Below are 17,716 nucleotides of genomic sequence, written 5' to 3' on the forward strand. Positions count from 1 at the left end.
GGGGTATTGTAACGTTATAGGGTAACACACCTATTTAAATGCGAGTTATTAATTAATTGTTGTACAGTTTATTAACTAGTTACACTGCTCTCATACAGTTGTAGAAATACCTAGTTTATCGAGAGCATTACGATATTTGAAGACTGTGTAGCGAGTCGCTTATAAGTTATTTCAGAGTTCATATCATATGTCCATGATTGATTATGCAATTTGCCGTTTGTATAGATCGTATGTGAACTGTAAGTATGCGTGTTACCTTTGTCAGATGTTATGTATCGGCGTAGTAAGTCATATTTGTCAGTTTGTCTAGAGTTGTGTTGACTTCCAGACGACATGCTTCTTGCCGGTACTGTGTACTGCGCATGTCTGTTACCGGAAGTTTATGTTTTCACATTTCGCGGGTGTCAACCAATCAAATTGGAGTCCCGGCACGTGGATTTCTCGGGACCGAGTCCCGTTAGTTTCGGGACTTTGACATTCCAGAGTCAGTCACGACCCAATAGCCGGTGAGTACAGTAGGTTTTTAGGTCTCGGAACCGCTTACCAGGTTCGGGCGTGATTCATTCCTATTTTTCCTAGGGAACTAAACTTAATGTCTTGTAGAAGTATGAATTAGTCTATTTATAGCAGGGATTTCCCTATTTACTACGTCATTGTCAAATGTAGGTCATATTGTTTACATTAGTGATAAGGCTACCGTGTCAGCTTTACGACTATCGTTTAGTTGAGTTATACAGTTAAGAGTCATTTATAGTCATATTAATTTAACCAGTCTTAGTAGTACGTGATCATACGTGTCTGTAATAATGTTAGAACTGTGAAACAGTGAGAAAGGTGAGAAGGAAGTTAGCTTTGAGTACTTTGTGTATTACAGATTACAGTTACCTTATTGTGTTTATGGTTGGTGTACCTGTCATTAGACTTCACCCTAAATAAATTGTTATTGAACTGTTAATTTGGCGTTTGTTGACTGTCACTGAGTGGGTTGTTCTAGTATAAATACCTAGATGAGCCTTGTTGACCAGAGGATACAGAAGCTCTGCTGACCAAGAGCAATATGATGTAAAGGCTCTGATGACCGAGAGTATAAGAGGCCTGATTGACCAAGGCATTTAATAGTCTATCTGAGTATAGAAAAATAGATAGACCCGACCACGTTACAAATGTCTTCGGAAACTGAAAGTTCAGATGGCGAGAACTTCGACGGATTTGATCCCGAAGAAGCTCAAGACGCGGAAAATAACTTCTTGGCGATGTTGAGACACCAAGGCATTGGTGATGATGCTGTTAGCGATGTTAGCGAGGTGGAAACAGATGTGGATGATGCAGAAGTAGAGCTTGGTCCCGGCGGAGCGGCAGACGATCAAGACGAATGGCACGCCGGCTTTGACTATTTTGAGAGAGGACTGCCACACATTTTTACACCAAGGAGAAACACAGGACCCACAAGGTCCATGCCACCAGACAAGGAGCCAATAGATTTCCTGGCATTGTTTTTAGATCAGGTTTTGATTGATCTACTGTTAGAGGAGACCGGACGGTATGCCCAACAGCAGATTGACACAAATCCGGAACAGAACAAACAACCCTGGAAGGATGTTAGTGCTGCTGAAATGAAAGCTTTCCTGGGTCTTTGTATGGCAATGGGTGTGACAAGGAAACCTTCAGTAAAGCTTTATTGGTCAACTGATTCATACTCAGAAACGCCCCTCTTTGCTAGGACCATGACGAGGGATCGGTTTAGCCAGATTCTCAGGTACTTACACTTTGCTGACAATGACTTAGAACAGGAGCGGAATAGCCCAACCTATGATCCCCTGTTTAAGATCAGGACACTGGTTTCTCACCTGAACGAGAACTTTGTACAGGAATATGTTCTACGCAGGCGTGTGACAGTTGACGAGTGTATGGTTCCGTTTAAAGGAAAAGTACACTTCAAACAGTACATGAGGCTCAAACCCCAAAAATGGAGGAGGATTCATTAAATCTAGGTACTTGTATATTGAATAGTAAAGTAACTATCAAAACTGTTAATAGACAGAAAACATTATATATGTAGTTATGTTTTAAAGTCTGAAGTCATAATAATATTATGACGAAGTAAGAGATTTGAATTATCGGTACACAAGGATGGATATAAACATATGAAATGAGGAATGATAAAACTATGTACAAGATGGCACTAAGATTATGTACAGGGATTCATTATCACAAATATCGTATTTACAGGGAATGTGTCATGTGTTTACTTAATACCATAAATATCTCGGGAACGGTTTTGATTTTCTCACCTGAACAAGAACAGTTTCTCCAAATCAGAATGTAAAATAAACACAACTCAGTAATCAGTACCTTCAGTTCTCTGTAAATTTTTTTTGTTCTCCTCTGCCTAGTTAAATTCAAATTATATAACTTTATTTTATAGACAATTTTTTATCTCACTTCTCCCCACTTAAATACTCAATCAAAGCTGTACCAAATTGATAGTGTGCTGTATCAAACTTTATCTAATTAACCTTCCTTTAAATAACAAATATAAAATAATCATGTAGTTACCTTAACTGTCAATCAATGGAACATGAAGTTACATCTCTCCCTACAGAATATGTACATCTGTCAATCAATGGAACATGAAGTTACATCTCTCCCTACAGAATATGTACATCTGTCAATCAATGGAACATGAAGTTACATCTCTCCCTACAGAATATGTACATCTGTCAATCAATGGAACATGAAGTTACATCTCTCCCTACAGAATATGTACATCTGTCAATCAATGGAACATGAAGTTACATCTCTCCCTACAGAATATGTACATCTCTGATATGTTTAACATTCCCTCTGTACACCTAATTAATTAATTATAATTGACTATGATTATTTACATAATTACATTGTTTATTCACAAAGCACAATTATAAGAACACATGCACACTCACATTCACACATTTCTAATGCTCTTTCATTATTTTTTCATTCACTTTTAAACTTTTCATCAACCACAACATTCATGTAATCTTGACAATCTATATTGCGTCATCCTGCATTTTATAATACATTGTAATTATGACAAGTAAAAATCTTCTAAAAATAGGCATACAAATGTCTATACAAATAATATGTGAATTCATTCCAAATATATCACATTACGATGAGAGGGAATGTATCTATGTCTTCATCACTGAAATTACCTTTTGTGGTAAATATAATGTACAATGATAAACCTATCTTTGTAAACAGCTCAACTAGCACTGCTACAAGTTAACTGTCTGATATACTACCCCATGTGTACAAATACATACAATGATCTTTCCCTGACTAATTTGAATATATTCCTGATAAAATATGCAATAAAAATGAGATTACAATTATAGAAATAATAAAAAAAGTCAACATTATCAGAAAGGATACCTGGAATGAAAGTTAGTCTCCCCTAAATCCCCCTTTTATAAGTGTATCATGTTCACTAAGATCTTCATGTAAATACCGAGCTAGGGTATTGATATGTTTTGGTGTATGAGGTTCAGTAAAAACCCAATGTAGCATGTGTGTATGGAAAAATAGCTAAATATTCAAAATATAGACTTTTAACATATCAGTAAAAACCCAATGTAGCATGTGTGTATGGAAAAATAGCTAAATATTCAAAATATAGACTTTTAACATCTGTTCGAGTGTTGTTAACATAAAACATCAGTTCAGAACGGTAATGAAAATCACATACCATAGTTATATGGTGCCATCATTGTCAAGGTCAACCTAACGTCAAGGTCAATTAAATGCTTAAGTGACTTTGCCATTATCGGTGGATGAAAATAATGTTTGAAGAATATAGTAAAGTGTCCAAACTTTCCTCACCCTGACCTATTGTCAGAAATCTTACCATATTTGATTTGGTATTTCATATTTAAAACACTCCTCTGCACAATCACATATCTTAAATTCTGAATTTAAGTTAGTAGCAGTCTGCTTCTGGAAATGTATGCATGAAAAGGGTCCGACAATAACAAATGATTTAGTGAATGAAGAACAGGAGGCAAGCAGTCAAGATGAGGAAGAATGTGGATGGAGAGACTGCCGAAGACTTGCTGAGAACGTAGATTGTTGTGGGTTTTTTGTAGGGGTTGATACCAGGGTCAAATCTTTGTGGACAGTCATCAACTGTTGGAAAAAAAAAATTAGTTCACATCTGAAAGCCATTCAATTCAAAAAGTCTAAAAAAAACTACCCAATTTGTATAAATTATACCTTAAATTTCCTTTAAATCATCAAAATATATATGGCCTGTAGGCCAGACTATGGACAAGATATACTTACACAGCCTTTCTGATTCTGTCATGCGGAGAGAGAGACCAGTTCCAGGCATCAAGTAATCTTGAGCACGCTGTGTCCTTGGACACCTGGCATTTTGAGATCGAGACATCATCACACCAGTCCAACTCGTCCGCTCATACACCTAAAAGTGGCATTTATAACAATATGAAAACTAATACAATTTCATCGAGGGTGAATTTTGATGATGCTAAAGTTAATTAGTGGCTTCTGTTCATGCATACTAGCTTGTCAGATTCCAACCTTAAATATTTCAATTAATAACCTAACTGTTTTATTTTAAGTACATTAAAAGATTTTCAAAATATCAGATGTTACACTTTTCTACTACATCATGTTATATTAAGTACAGTCAAACTTCGATGTTTCGAAGTTCAAGGGACTAACAGAAAAACTTCGATACAGCGGGACTTCGAATTATTCATGGTTGACAATAGATCAATGTTTTCTTGATAATGACCATATCTGTTAACGTTACATGTCCTCAGTGTCTTCGTGTTAATCGTCGCCTGTCAGGCTCACATCGAAAAGTTTAGTTAATTTATACCTCAAACACAACAAAATAAAAATTCTTTTCATTAATTATACCTAAGCATTTTATTAAGTAAACAAAATATGTATCGGTTACAAAACACTTATATCGCGTTAACAGATAAAACAAAAGAAGTACAATGCACACTTACGTAAGTCGTTAGGCTTTTCTGCTAAAGACACGTGCGTTTACGTTATGTGCATATAAAATACGGAATGCCGATCGGTTGGAGAATGCATGATTGAATGACAAATAATCGATTTACTTGGATATTTATGTATAAGTTTGAAACGTGACACTTTGAATATGAGTGAAGCCATCGCTAATTGTTTGTGTTTAAAATTGGTCCGGTTGTTTTACAGTTCCGTAAAATTTACTCACCGACCGCTGATTTCAATGGCGGCGGAGATTATCAGAGACGACTACCGAAATGTTTTACCGGAGTGATTAAATGTCATGGCTTCTAAATACACTTTTTATCTATCAATTTGGTCTGATTATTAATAAACCCCATGACCGGGAGTGACAACACACGCTATCGTTATCCCTATTGTCAGTCAGGGCATTTGGGGGAGAGGTGTGAAATCTTGCCGCAGGGGTCACGACAAACACCTGTCCAGTGGTCAGTACAGGTAAATTTTTTGTTCGAATCATGAGATGTCAATTACCTATAATATCATAGCTAACGGGTCATGAAAAAAGTTCGATACATCGAAAACTTCGATTTATAAAAATTCGAATCATACATAGTTTCGTTAGTAGTGTTATATAGTGAGAAAATTCGGGACCAAGCAAAAAGTTCGATACAGCGAGAAATTCGAATCATCGAAGTTCGAATCATCGAGGTTTGACTGTACTTGAAAATATTTTGTTGGTAAATTGATTTTTGCTGTTAAGAACCTAGAAAAGAATAAAGGTGAGAACACTTACCCAACACCTGAAGGCCGAGATAGCGTCCTCCTCGTCCCACGTAATGAGGTAAGATCTGTAATCTTCCATCCAGAATCCCACACACATCAGGATGTGATCCGACACGTCTGTAACAAAGTTATTTACCATGACATTGTATTGAGGTCTTGATGAGCAACTTGTTTGGCGATTGTTTAAAAATTTAGAGATATTTGAAATATATATCAGAAGGAAAGACATAAACAAGCCATATTCAAGGTAGGAGTTTTGAGTGAAATATGTTTTAGTCTGAATGTTAACTTCCATTTGAAGAGATTAAGACCTCAGTCCTGTAAAATACACCAATAACTACTGGACAGCCTCTGATTTGTTTTCATTAAATGTGGGATTTTCTCTATCATTTCATAAACATACAAACATATAATTAAATAAGATACAGAGATATATAGTCGACAGCTTACCGTACTCTCCGATAGGTCTGCCTCGATAGATACAGATGATAGATACCTTACCGTACTCTGCGATAGGTCTGCCTCGATAGATACATACAATATATAGCTTACCGTACTCTCCGATAGGTCTGCCCTGATAGATACAGACGATAGATAGCTTACCGTACTCTCCGATAGGTCTGCCCTGATAGATACAGACGATAGATAGCTTACCGTACTCTCCGATAGGTCTGCCTCGATAGTCGACAGTCTCACAGTATTCAGCATCCACCTCGATCTTGGTCATGTCGTTGGAGCATGACTTCATTTCTGACACAATAATTCGACAGTCAACTTGGACACGAGGCTTGTCTGTTACACCACGGATACGTGTGGAGTATTTCTCTTCTTCACGAGATGCCATCTGTTCAAACTGGTATCTACCAGCAACTGGGCAGGGAACGGGGGAAGGAGGGTCCACTGAAATCAAAGTCGTTATATTATGTAGTGGTTAATAAATAATGAAAGGATTAATCTATTACGACACATTTTAACATATAATGGAAGTAAATGAATTTAGAACTTTCCAACACTTATTTAATTAGAAAAATGGCTACTCTTAGATTTATTAAAGCATTGTTTTCTAAAGTTTCAAAGAGAAATATTATGATGCAAAACAGAATAAAATTGATTGATGAATTCAACTGGTTAAAATGACAACTTTAATTGAAAACACAAAATCGTAATACAATGTATTTGAAATACACTGACATTATATGTGATGAACAAAAACTCCAAATTTAAGAAAGAGTTGTTGAATTTTGATATATTTACCAATAAGGGGTCAATCACTAAATATCTTTGATCAAAACTTGGTAAATTGAGTTTAGAATTCAGTTCAATAGCAGACATACATATTAGGACATTATATTTCCAGTCGGTATCATCACGGTTGAATGTGAAGGACATCCAACTACAGGCTTCACGGAACTTCTTGGTGAGGTAGTTTGGGTCAGCTTTCTCATCCTCAGTTAGTCGGTTTGGTTTACCAACTCTGTACCTCACAATGCTGTGATGTCTTGGCATCAGGTCAAAACACACAAAGTCCTTCTCACTGGAACAAAAATATCACACGTAAATAACCACATCAATTTTACAGATTTTTATAATGTGAAGACTTATTTCTCTGAAAGGGACAAAATCTGAGGTGTAATTTGAGTACCTTTAGACTTTCATACTATGGGAATGGGGGAGAATACACATCTTAACAATCTCCAGACCTACAATATAAATTGCTAATTATTAATCTACTTCTCCTCAGTTAGAGGTCTTTTCTTTCATGGTTTATTCTGCTCAAATGACAGAAAATACATAAAGAAAATTTTCCAAGAAAGTCGAGGGAGAGGAAATCACCATGGAAAGTCGAGGGAGAGGAACTCACCATGGAAAGTCGAGGGAGAGGAACTCACCATGGAAAGTCGAGGGAAGGGAAATCACCATGGAAAGTCGAGGGAGAGGAACTCACCATGGAAAGTCAAGGGAGAGGATCTCACCACGGAAAGTCAAGGGAGAGGATCTCATCATGGAAAGTCGAGGGAGAGGAACTCACCATGGAAAGTCAAGGGAGAGGATCTCACCACGGAAAGTCAAGGGAGAGGATCTCATCATGGAAAGTCGAGGGAGAGGAACTCACCACGGAAAGTTGAGGGAGAGGAACTCACCACGGAAAGTCGAGGGAGAGGAACTCACCATGGAAAGTCAAGGGAGAGGATCTCATCATGGAAAGTCGAGGGAGAGGAACTCACCACGGAAAGTTGAGGAAGAGGAACTCACCAGGGAAAGTCGAGGGAGAGGAACTCACCATGGAAAGTCGAGGGAGAGGAACTCACCAGGGAAAGTCAAGGGAGAGGAACTTACCATGGAAAGTCGAGGGGAGGAACTCACCATGGAAAGTCGAAGGAGAGGAAATCACCATGGAAAGTCGAGGGAGAGGAACTCACCATGGAAAGTCGAGGGAGAGGAAATTACCATGGAAAGTCGAGGGAGAGGAACTCACCATGGAAAGTCGAGGGAGAGGATCTCAACATTGAAAGTCGAGGGAGAGGAACTCACCATGGAAAGTCGAGGGAGAGGAACTCACCATGGAAAATCAAGGGAGGGGAACTCACCATGGAAAGTCGAGGGAGGGGAACTCACCACGGAAAGTCGAGGGAGGGGAACTCACCACGGAAAGTCGAGGGAGAGGAACTCACCATGGAAAGTCGAGGGAGAGGAACTCACCATGGAAAGTCGAGAGAAAGGAACTCACCATGGAAAGTCGAGGGGAGGAACTCACCATGGAAAGTCGAGAGAGAGGAACTCACCACGGAAAGTCGAGGGAGAGGAACTCACCACGGAAAGTCGAGGGAGAGGAACTCACCACGAAAGTCGAGGGAGAGGAAATCAACACGGAAAGTCGAGGGAGAGGAACTCACCATGGAAAGTCGAGGGAGAGGAACTCACCACGGAAAGTCGAGGGAGAGGAACTCACCATGGAAAGTCGAGGGAGAGGAAATCACCACGGAAAGTCGAGGGAGAGGAACTCACCACGGAAAGTCGAGGGAGAGGAAATCACCACGGAAAGTCGAGGGAGAGGAACTCACCACGGAAAGTCGAGGGAGAGGAACTCACCACGGAAAGTCGAGGGAGAGGAACTCACCACGGAAAGTCGAGGGAGAGGAACTCGCCATGGAAAGTCGAGGGAGAGGAACTCACCAAGGAAAGTCGAGGGAGAGGAACTCACCATGGAAAGTCGAGGGAGAGGAACTCACCATGGAAAGTCAAGGGAGAGGATCTCATCATGGAAAGTCGAGGGAGAGAAACTCACCACAGAAAGTCGAGGGAGAGAAACTCACCAGGGAAAGTCGAGGGAGAAGAACTCACCATGGAAAGTCGAGGGAGAGGAAATTACCATGGAAAGTCGAGGGAGAGGAACTCACCATGGAAAGTCGAGGGAGAGGATCTCAACATTGAAAGTCGAGGGAGAGGAACTCACCATGGAAAGTCGAGGGAGAGGAACTCACCATGGAAAATCAAGGGAGGGGAACTCACCATGGAAAGTCGAGGGAGAGGAAATCACCACGGAAAGTCGAGGGAGAGGAACTCACCACGGAAAGTTGAGGGAGAGGAACTCACCACGGAAAGTCGAGGGAGAGGAAATCACCACGGAAAGTCGAGGGAGAGGAAATCACCACGGAAAGTCGAGGGAGAGGAACTCACCACGGAAAGTCGAGGGAGAGGAAATCACCACGGAAAGTCGAGGGAGAGGAAATCACCACGGAAAGTCGAGGGAGAGGAACTCACCATGGAAAGTCGAGGGGAGGAACTCACCATGGAAAGTCGAGGGAGAGGAACTCACCACGGAAAGTCGAGGGAGAGGAACTCACCACGGAAAGTCGGGGGAGAGGAACTCACCATGGAAAGTCGAGGGAGAGGAACTCACCATGGAAAGTCGAGGGGAGGAACTCACCACGGAAAGTCGAGGGAGAGGAAAAACTCACCAAGGAAAGTCGAGGGAGAGGAACTCACCACGGAAAGTCGAGGGAGAGGAACTCACCACGGAAAGTCGAGGGAGAGGAACTCACCACGGAAAGTCGAGGGAGAGGAACTCACCATGGAAAGTCGAGGGAGAGGAACTCACCATGGAAAGTCGAGGGGAGGAACTCACCACGGAAAGTCGAGAGAGAGGAACTCACCACAGAAAGTCGAGGGAGAGGAAATCACCACGGAAAGTCGAGGGAGAGGAACTCACCACGGAAAGTCGAGGGAGAGGAACTCACCACGGAAAGTCGAGGGAGAGGAAATCACCACGGAAAGTCGAGGGAGAGGAAATCACCACGGAAAGTCGAGGGAGAGGAACTCACCACGGAAAGTCGAGGGAGAGGAAATCACCACGGAAAGTCGAGGGAGAGGAACTCACCACGGAAAGTCGAGGGAGAGGAACTCACCATGGAAAGTCGAGGGAGAGGAACTCACCATGGAAAGTCGAGGGGAGGAACTCACCATGGAAAGTAAGTCGAGGGAGAGGAACTCACAAGGGAAAGTCGAGGGAGAGGAACTTACCATTTGCCTACAGTGACTTTCGTCATGAGGAAGCGAGTACCAAGTGTTTGCTGGCATGAATAGAAAACTTCTTGGTATTCAAACTCATTGATGGCGGTGAAGAATGTAATGTGAGTCTCGTTGATCTTGACATTGGACCGGTATGCCGAGCCCTGTGTAAACCAGGTCCCTGTGATGTTCCGAGGCAGGTTACATTTTGGTGTCATGTAGTCAGATACTGGCGGAACTGGGGATGAAAACAAGAAATATAAATTTGGGTTAACAAAATGAGAGCTCTGAGTGGATTTTTATTAGAGCTGAATACATAGTGCTGGATAATATCAATTGTGAGCAAAATTATCTTCAGAATGTTATCTATTTCATATGATAACGTATTAAATTTTTTTTTTTCGAAGTTCCTACATTACACATAAGTGTACATTTGACTGTTTTGGTAACTTACTTCTGGTGAGGACAAACTTTGTTGGGCCATTGTAGATGCTGTTCAGTTTAGAACAGTCGGGAAACCTGGACATCACCCAACGGATCTGGTTGTTAGCATCTTTCTGATTCTTCAATGTCATCTGTTCACAGACAAATTTAAACTTACAAAGCTATAGCTACATGATGACATATGATTTGGAAAGGAAAATCTAAGAGACATAATCAACATCGTACTGGTATCAACATCATACTGGAATCAACATTGTACTGGAATCAACATTGTATTGGAATCAACATTGTACTGGAATCAATATCGTATTGGAATCAACATCATACTGGAATCAACATCGTACTGGAATCAACATCGTACTGGAATCAACATTGTACTGTTAAAACTTACAGTTGACAAGTTGATTTGGATATCTAACAATAGGATAATGAATCAGGCTCTAAACAGAGGAGTTCAATCAATTGATACATTCACCATTTTTTATTCCGTAGTTAAAGATTACAAACCTTGCATTTTAAATTTTAAAACTTCTTTCATATAATAATTTTTGGATGCGATAATTACATAAACAGCAGGTAAACAGTTAAATTAAGAAGTTAATATTTTATTTAACAGAGAACACATATACGAGGGATGGTATGGGACCACAGACACTGATTTTGGTATGGCGGACATCAAACTTACGAGACACTTAAACTTCTCTCTCGTATCTTTCTCTACAGTATCAGCAATAGCAGCATATGTGTAACCTCGTCCACTTCTTCTGGCAAACCAGGTACCCATACATTGATAACGAGTTTCTGAAAACCCAAAAAATCAACTTACAACAATTTTTTTCAAACAAATCTTCTTTTAACTGTAATAACTGCATTAAAAATTTTAAACAACAGGCCCAATGGGCCTGCATTACTCACCTGTTCTTCACATCTTTGATAACTCTGTCTTTCATTTAATCAAAAGAACTTGATTGTAGGCCTTTCACTTAATTTGATTTCTTTCAATAATTTAACAAATTTAACTCCAGTAACCTTGAATAAACCTACCAGCCAAATAAACAACCTCTATGACCTTGAATATGGATCAAAGACATTTATGCTCGCAAATTTTTTGTTATCTGTCAACCTACAAGCCAAATATCATGATTCTATAGGCCTTTTGCATTGTGAGAAGTTGTTTAAATGTTTTTAACAAATTTGACTCCTGCAACCTTGAATACTGATCAAGGTCATTACTTTTCACAAACTTTGACAGGTTTCATATCAAGAGACATATCAGCCAAATATCATGACTTTGGGATCTTGGTTAATAATAAGAAGTTGTTTAAATAGACAATTTGACGCTGGACAGACCTGGCTTTGAGTGAACAGTTTGTTACTATCCCTGCCTTGTAACACCTTAATTACTTAATGGAGCGAAATAGCATCTAATATGTTTAAATGAAAAAAACATAAAACAAGATATGACATTTGTTGTTCTATATATGAATTGAATGATTTATATGTAGGAACTTACGTTCATTCCTGGAGGTCGAGACATCCGGACACTTTGCATACGTCATCATGAAGACTTCGTTGTCAACATAAGCTGATCCAGGATCTTGACAAGCTTCTATCTTACTGAGAGGATTGTCACAGATACCACCACCACCAACGTCTACTTCATATGAAAACCGGTACACGCCCTCAAATGTCGAGATGCAGTTCACCTTCTTCGGAGCAAGACCTACATGATTTTAAATATTGAAACAACGGATTATACATTTTCACTGACACCTGACTTTACATGCACCTCATGGCTTCAAAACATTCTGTAACATCTACGTCAGTTTCGGGACAATTGTTATAGTTATAATCAACAAAGACAAGTGAGTGCTAGTACTGATACTTCACCATCCCTAATCCCCCTCCAACCTACTGCTTGTTTTCTCTTTTGTGAAATTGAAGAGTTGAAGTTCTTAATTGCAGAACACAGTGGCATCAAAGGGTATCCAGTTGACTCTTGATTTTTAGAAATTTCAGAAAATCAAATCACTGTTTCTCAGAAATCTGATGCCAGGGTCTAACATAGTCTAGTGAGAAGTAGACATCCCAAGAGTCAGGTCTAATTTTAGGGAGTCACAAACATACTCTCAAGGGTCTACTGGATGCTCTGCATTATCCATGGTATGTAGAACTTCATCTCTAAATCTTTATTGTTACAGAGCTTTATGGCCTGATAATGGTGCCATTATTAATATAGCTTCATTAACACCCTAGTCTGGAATTGTACTTACGGAACATGGTTATGGCGTCGTCGGTAGTGGGAAGACCATAGTCTGCTTTCATTCCTTTACATGATGTGTTCAAACTGATGTCAAACCCAGAGCCTGACCTTACACAGTCCTCTGAGAAAATAAAATATCATTTGTAAGATATGGCATGAAAATTTGATCAATGTATCAAAATGAAATAAAATGAAACATGGTATTACTGACTTGTAACATTACAACGAAATCAAAAAGACTTTAACGAAAAGATTTATCAGATCAACATGGTGGGCGATACTAACACATTGATTTAGAGTATTTACGGTATGGATAGAAGAGCAACTCTTTGTTAAAGATGACAATACTTTAAGATAATCTCTGGGGATTGACAGACAGAGATAAAAAACACAATATAATTATGTAGGTCATTATCATTACTTTTCTGTTTTGGCGCCAGTGGATAACATTGCAAACACACACTTTAGTTTTACAAGGAAAGAAAATAAAAAGTAATCATGAAATGGAAACCCCAGATACATGTTATATCTGCAAACAAGTCGTTGTTCAAAAATAAGCCCCCAACCAATCTAAAAGAAGTCCACAAATAACCCTCCCAATCTTTAATACTAAACTTTTACACTAAGGGACCAGAGAGGGCTTATTTGAGGATAAATTCAATAATATATGGTCTTATTACTTGAGAAGGGAGCAGTGTTAGGACTGGGGACTCATAGATAAAGATGGGAGCCGTGTTAGGACTGGGGACTTATAGCTTAAGAAGGGTGCAGTGTTAGGACTGGGGACTTATAGCTAAAGAAGGGTGCAGTGTTAGGACTGGGGACTTATAGCTAAAGAAGGGTGCAGTGTTAGGACTGGGGACTTATAGCTAAAGAAGGGAGCAGTGTTAGGACTGGGGACTTATAGCTAAAGAAGGGTGCAGTGTTAAGACTGGGACTTATAGCTAAAGTAGGGTGCAGTGTTAGGACTGGGACTTATACCTAAAGTGGGGTGCAGTGTTAGGACTGGGACTTATACCTAAAGAAGGGTGCAGTGTTAGGACTGGGACTTATAGCTAAAGAAGGGTGCAGTGTTAGGACTGGGACTTATAGCTAAAGAAGGGAGCAGTGTTAGGACTGGGACTTATAGCTAAAGAAGGGTGCAGTGTTAGGACTGGGACTTATAGCTAAAGAAGGGTGCAGTGTTAGGACTGGGACTTATAGCTAAAGAAGGGTGCAGTGTTAGGACTGGGACTTATAGCTAAAGAAGGGTGCAGTGTTAGGACTGGGACTTATACCTAAAGAAGGGTGCAGTGTTAGGACTGGGACTTATACCTAAAGTGGGGTGCAGTGTTAGGACCGGGACTTATACCTAAAGAAGGGTGCAGTGTTAGAACTGGGACTTATACCTAAAGAAGGGTGCAGTGTTAGAACTGGGACTTATACCTAAAGAAGGGTGCAGTGTTAGGACTGGGACTTATAGCTAAAGAAGGGTGCAGTGTTAGGACTGGGACTTATAGCTAAAGTAGGGTTCAGTGTTTGGACTGGGACTTATAGCTAAAGTAGGGAGCAGTGTTAGGACTGGAACTTATACCTAAAGAAGGGTGCAGTGTTAGGACCGGGACTTATAGCTAAAGTAGGGAGCAGTGTTAGGACTGGAACTTATAGCTAAAGAAGGGTGCAGTGTTTGGACTGGGACTTATAGCTAAAGTAGGGAGCAGTGTTAGGACTGGAACTTATACCTAAAGAAGGGTGCAGTGTTAGGACTGGGACTTATAGCTAAAGTAGGGAGCAGTGTTAGGACTGGAACTTATACCTAAAGAAGGGTGCAGTGTTAGGACTGGGATTTATAGCTAAAGAAGGGTGCAGTGTTAGGACTGGGGACTTATAGCTACAGAAGGGTGCAGTGTTAGGACTGGGACTTATACCTAAAGTGGGGTGCAGTGTTAGGACTGGGACTTATAGCTACAGAAGGGTGCAGTGTTAGGACTGGGACTTATACCTAAAGTGGGGTGCAGTGTTAGGACTGGGACGTATACCTAAAGTGGGGTGCAGTGTTAGGACTGGGACGTATACCTAAAGTGGGGTGCAGTGTTAGGACTGGGACGTATACCTAAAGTGGGGTGCAGTGTTAGGACTGGGACGTATACCTAAAGTGGGGTGCAGTGTTAGGACTGGGACGTATACCTAAAGTGGGGTGCAGTGTTAGGACTGGGACTTATAGCTAAAGTAGGGTTCAGTGTTAGGACTGGGACTTATAGCTAAAGTAGGGTTCAGTGTTAGGACTGGGACTTATAGCTAAAGTAGGGTTCAGTGTTAGGACTGGGACTTATAGCTAAAGTAGGGTTCAGTGTTAGGACTGGGACTTACCTTTTCTGTATTGTAGAATGTTTGGGGTTCTCCACAGTACATCAACACAGAAGAAACACACAGTGGTACCTGGGGCCACATTCCTGGGGGGAAAACAAAGAACATACGAATTAGGAGGAACTGTGCTACCATCTTAATAGATAAACTTTTTTGATATGATCATCTGATCAACTTTTTGTGAAAGTAAACAAATAAAACACAAAGTTTAGTCACAGATACAACCATCTATTAAAGAATAGGAGAATAAACACTTCTATCAGTTCAATTGATAGATATTTTCTTGGCCATCCACAACAGTATTCATTACAGCTAGATCCTTCCTATTTGGTGAACATAATATTTTAATAAATTAATAATATTAATAAAGGCATCTCAACATCTCAGAATTGCTAGTCCATGCTATTTTTTTCCCCAGCTAAGGGAAAAAAATGGAAAATAATGATTTCTAACTTAATTAAAAAAAAAAATTAAAACATAAGATAAGATTGCTGCTCAGGGATACTTGAGTAAACAATACAAAAAAATAAACGTGATTTGAAGTACAACTCAAGATGACATTGGCATAGGAATTAAAAGTATCTACAAGTGATAAATATTGGCAGATATATATTTTTTTCTATCTTAATGTGACAATTATGAGCAATGGCATTTTAATCAATTTACCCAAACTAAACATTCCTGGTTAAAATATTTTGTTTTCTTTAACAAAAACGTCAGGATCCACTTAAATTTTTTTTTATTTAGAAACAGGAAAAACACAGAAAAAAAAGTATCTGAAATTACGTTTCCTTCATGAGCATGGTAGAGTTACGTCCGTCCTGTTTAGTTAATCCAGTGAACGGATGAATATGCAAGTCTGTGCACTGGAGTGTCTTGGCATTGCTACCCTGTATCTCCCATTTCTCAGCATTGACGATAGTCTGTGTGTCCACACCAGCCTCGCGTGTATACCAGTCACCATGGTACTCCTCCGGTATTACACACGGCTGGTTAGGAACTTGTGAAACTGGGGAAAAAATAAAATAAAACCTTTATTATATCTGATAAATGACAGTGATCACCATTGCCTGTTTTAACGTGGCGGCCCGCCACCCTCAGCTGGGTACCGCCACGCTTACACAACCAAATTCACTTGATCCGCCAGGCATGTAATTGTTACCTAACACCCCTATTTTGTACCGATTTCAAGCAGAAAACTGACCCGTTACTAGAGCGTCCGATACTCATTACCTATGACCTGAATTGTTTTTACAGGTGAACGGCCTACATTATGTATATCAATTAATTATAACATATGTCAATAATTTCTCATGAAAACTGAATTTCAGATTCAGATTCTTTATTTCCATGTGTTTCATTATGCATCCTTAATTTACACAGCATTTTAAATATAATATGGCCCATACCTTTGTCCGTAGCATAGGACTATAATAAACGGTATTACCAATACATAGGACTATAATAAACGGTATTACCAATACATAGGACTATAATAAACGGTATTACCAATACATAGGACTATAATAAACGGTATTACCAATACATATATAAGGACTATAATAAACAGTATTACCAATACATTTTTGCAATCTCAAGAGTACCACTTTTAGTTTCCATATTCAAAGCAATCTTTATGATTTTTTTGGGGTCGGGGGGATAAAATATAGTCCACAAGTCTATTCAGTATGTGTATATGGCTAATATAACAATTTTATAGTGATATCGATACATTATATAGTAGGCAAAGTTTATGTACAATGTATTTGCCTAAATTGATGCCGACTCCCCAATCACTCCAGCTATTCTGAGGTAATGCTTGACATACAATTCAATTCATCAAAAGTCGAGTCAAAAACGTCATTCCAAAAGTAACTTTGTATACATATTCCACAAGAATTCGGCCTTGTTTAAGTTGTTTCGATGATCAGTATGGGAACCAACATATCTGGTGGATAATGTCCGATATATATACGCAGCTGCAGCTATAGCTTATGTAGAATATGCAAGCAGTCAAAATCGCATTTTATTAAGATTTACCATTATACTTGATCAAATGATTTAATTTGTTCAATATAAGTGTTCCAAAGCCTGTGTTTCCGGAAGTATGATGAGTAACCGCGTAATGTTTACGGGTATCTAAATAACAGGTGTTATAATGTCGTTGGATTAGATCCCTGTGTTTAAGATATACCTATAAAATATAGATTAGATGGATGTAAAACTCGCACTTACCTGCAGATCGCCATACAAGCATCAAGTTTAAACAAATCAGGGCTAGACCCTGCATACTGGGCGCCATGTTTTCGTCTAATTCAAAATGGCGTTCTCAGGTGTGTACCGCAGGTAAAAGAGGCTCCGTGGGGG

The 17,716-nt window shown here is 39.5% G+C and overlaps 2 protein-coding genes across 2 annotated transcripts; one reads left to right on the forward strand and one right to left on the reverse strand.

The window, feature by feature from the left end:
* Positions 1-1,163: 1,163 nt before the first annotated feature.
* On the forward strand, positions 1,164-1,985 carry LOC117324840 (piggyBac transposable element-derived protein 4-like). The gene has a single exon (XM_033880668.1). The coding sequence runs from the start codon at positions 1,164-1,166 to the stop codon at positions 1,983-1,985; it is 822 nt and encodes a 273-aa protein (XP_033736559.1).
* A 325-nt stretch (positions 1,986-2,310) lies between these two features.
* On the reverse strand, positions 2,311-17,716 carry LOC117324961. The gene is made up of 13 exons (XM_033880806.1): positions 17,585-17,716; positions 16,136-16,358; positions 15,353-15,435; positions 13,014-13,124; positions 12,254-12,463; positions 11,426-11,541; positions 10,751-10,871; positions 10,309-10,534; positions 7,122-7,321; positions 6,442-6,687; positions 5,798-5,904; positions 4,321-4,459; positions 2,311-4,164 (listed from the first exon to the last, which is right to left on the reverse strand). Exons 1-13 carry the CDS (start codon positions 17,649-17,651, stop codon positions 4,019-4,021), a joined length of 1,995 nt encoding a protein of 664 aa, XP_033736697.1. The 5' UTR covers positions 17,652-17,716; the 3' UTR covers positions 2,311-4,018.

This window comes from Pecten maximus, chromosome 4, assembly GCF_902652985.1.
Source record: "Pecten maximus chromosome 4, xPecMax1.1, whole genome shotgun sequence".
Taxonomy (NCBI): domain Eukaryota; kingdom Metazoa; phylum Mollusca; class Bivalvia; order Pectinida; family Pectinidae; genus Pecten; species Pecten maximus.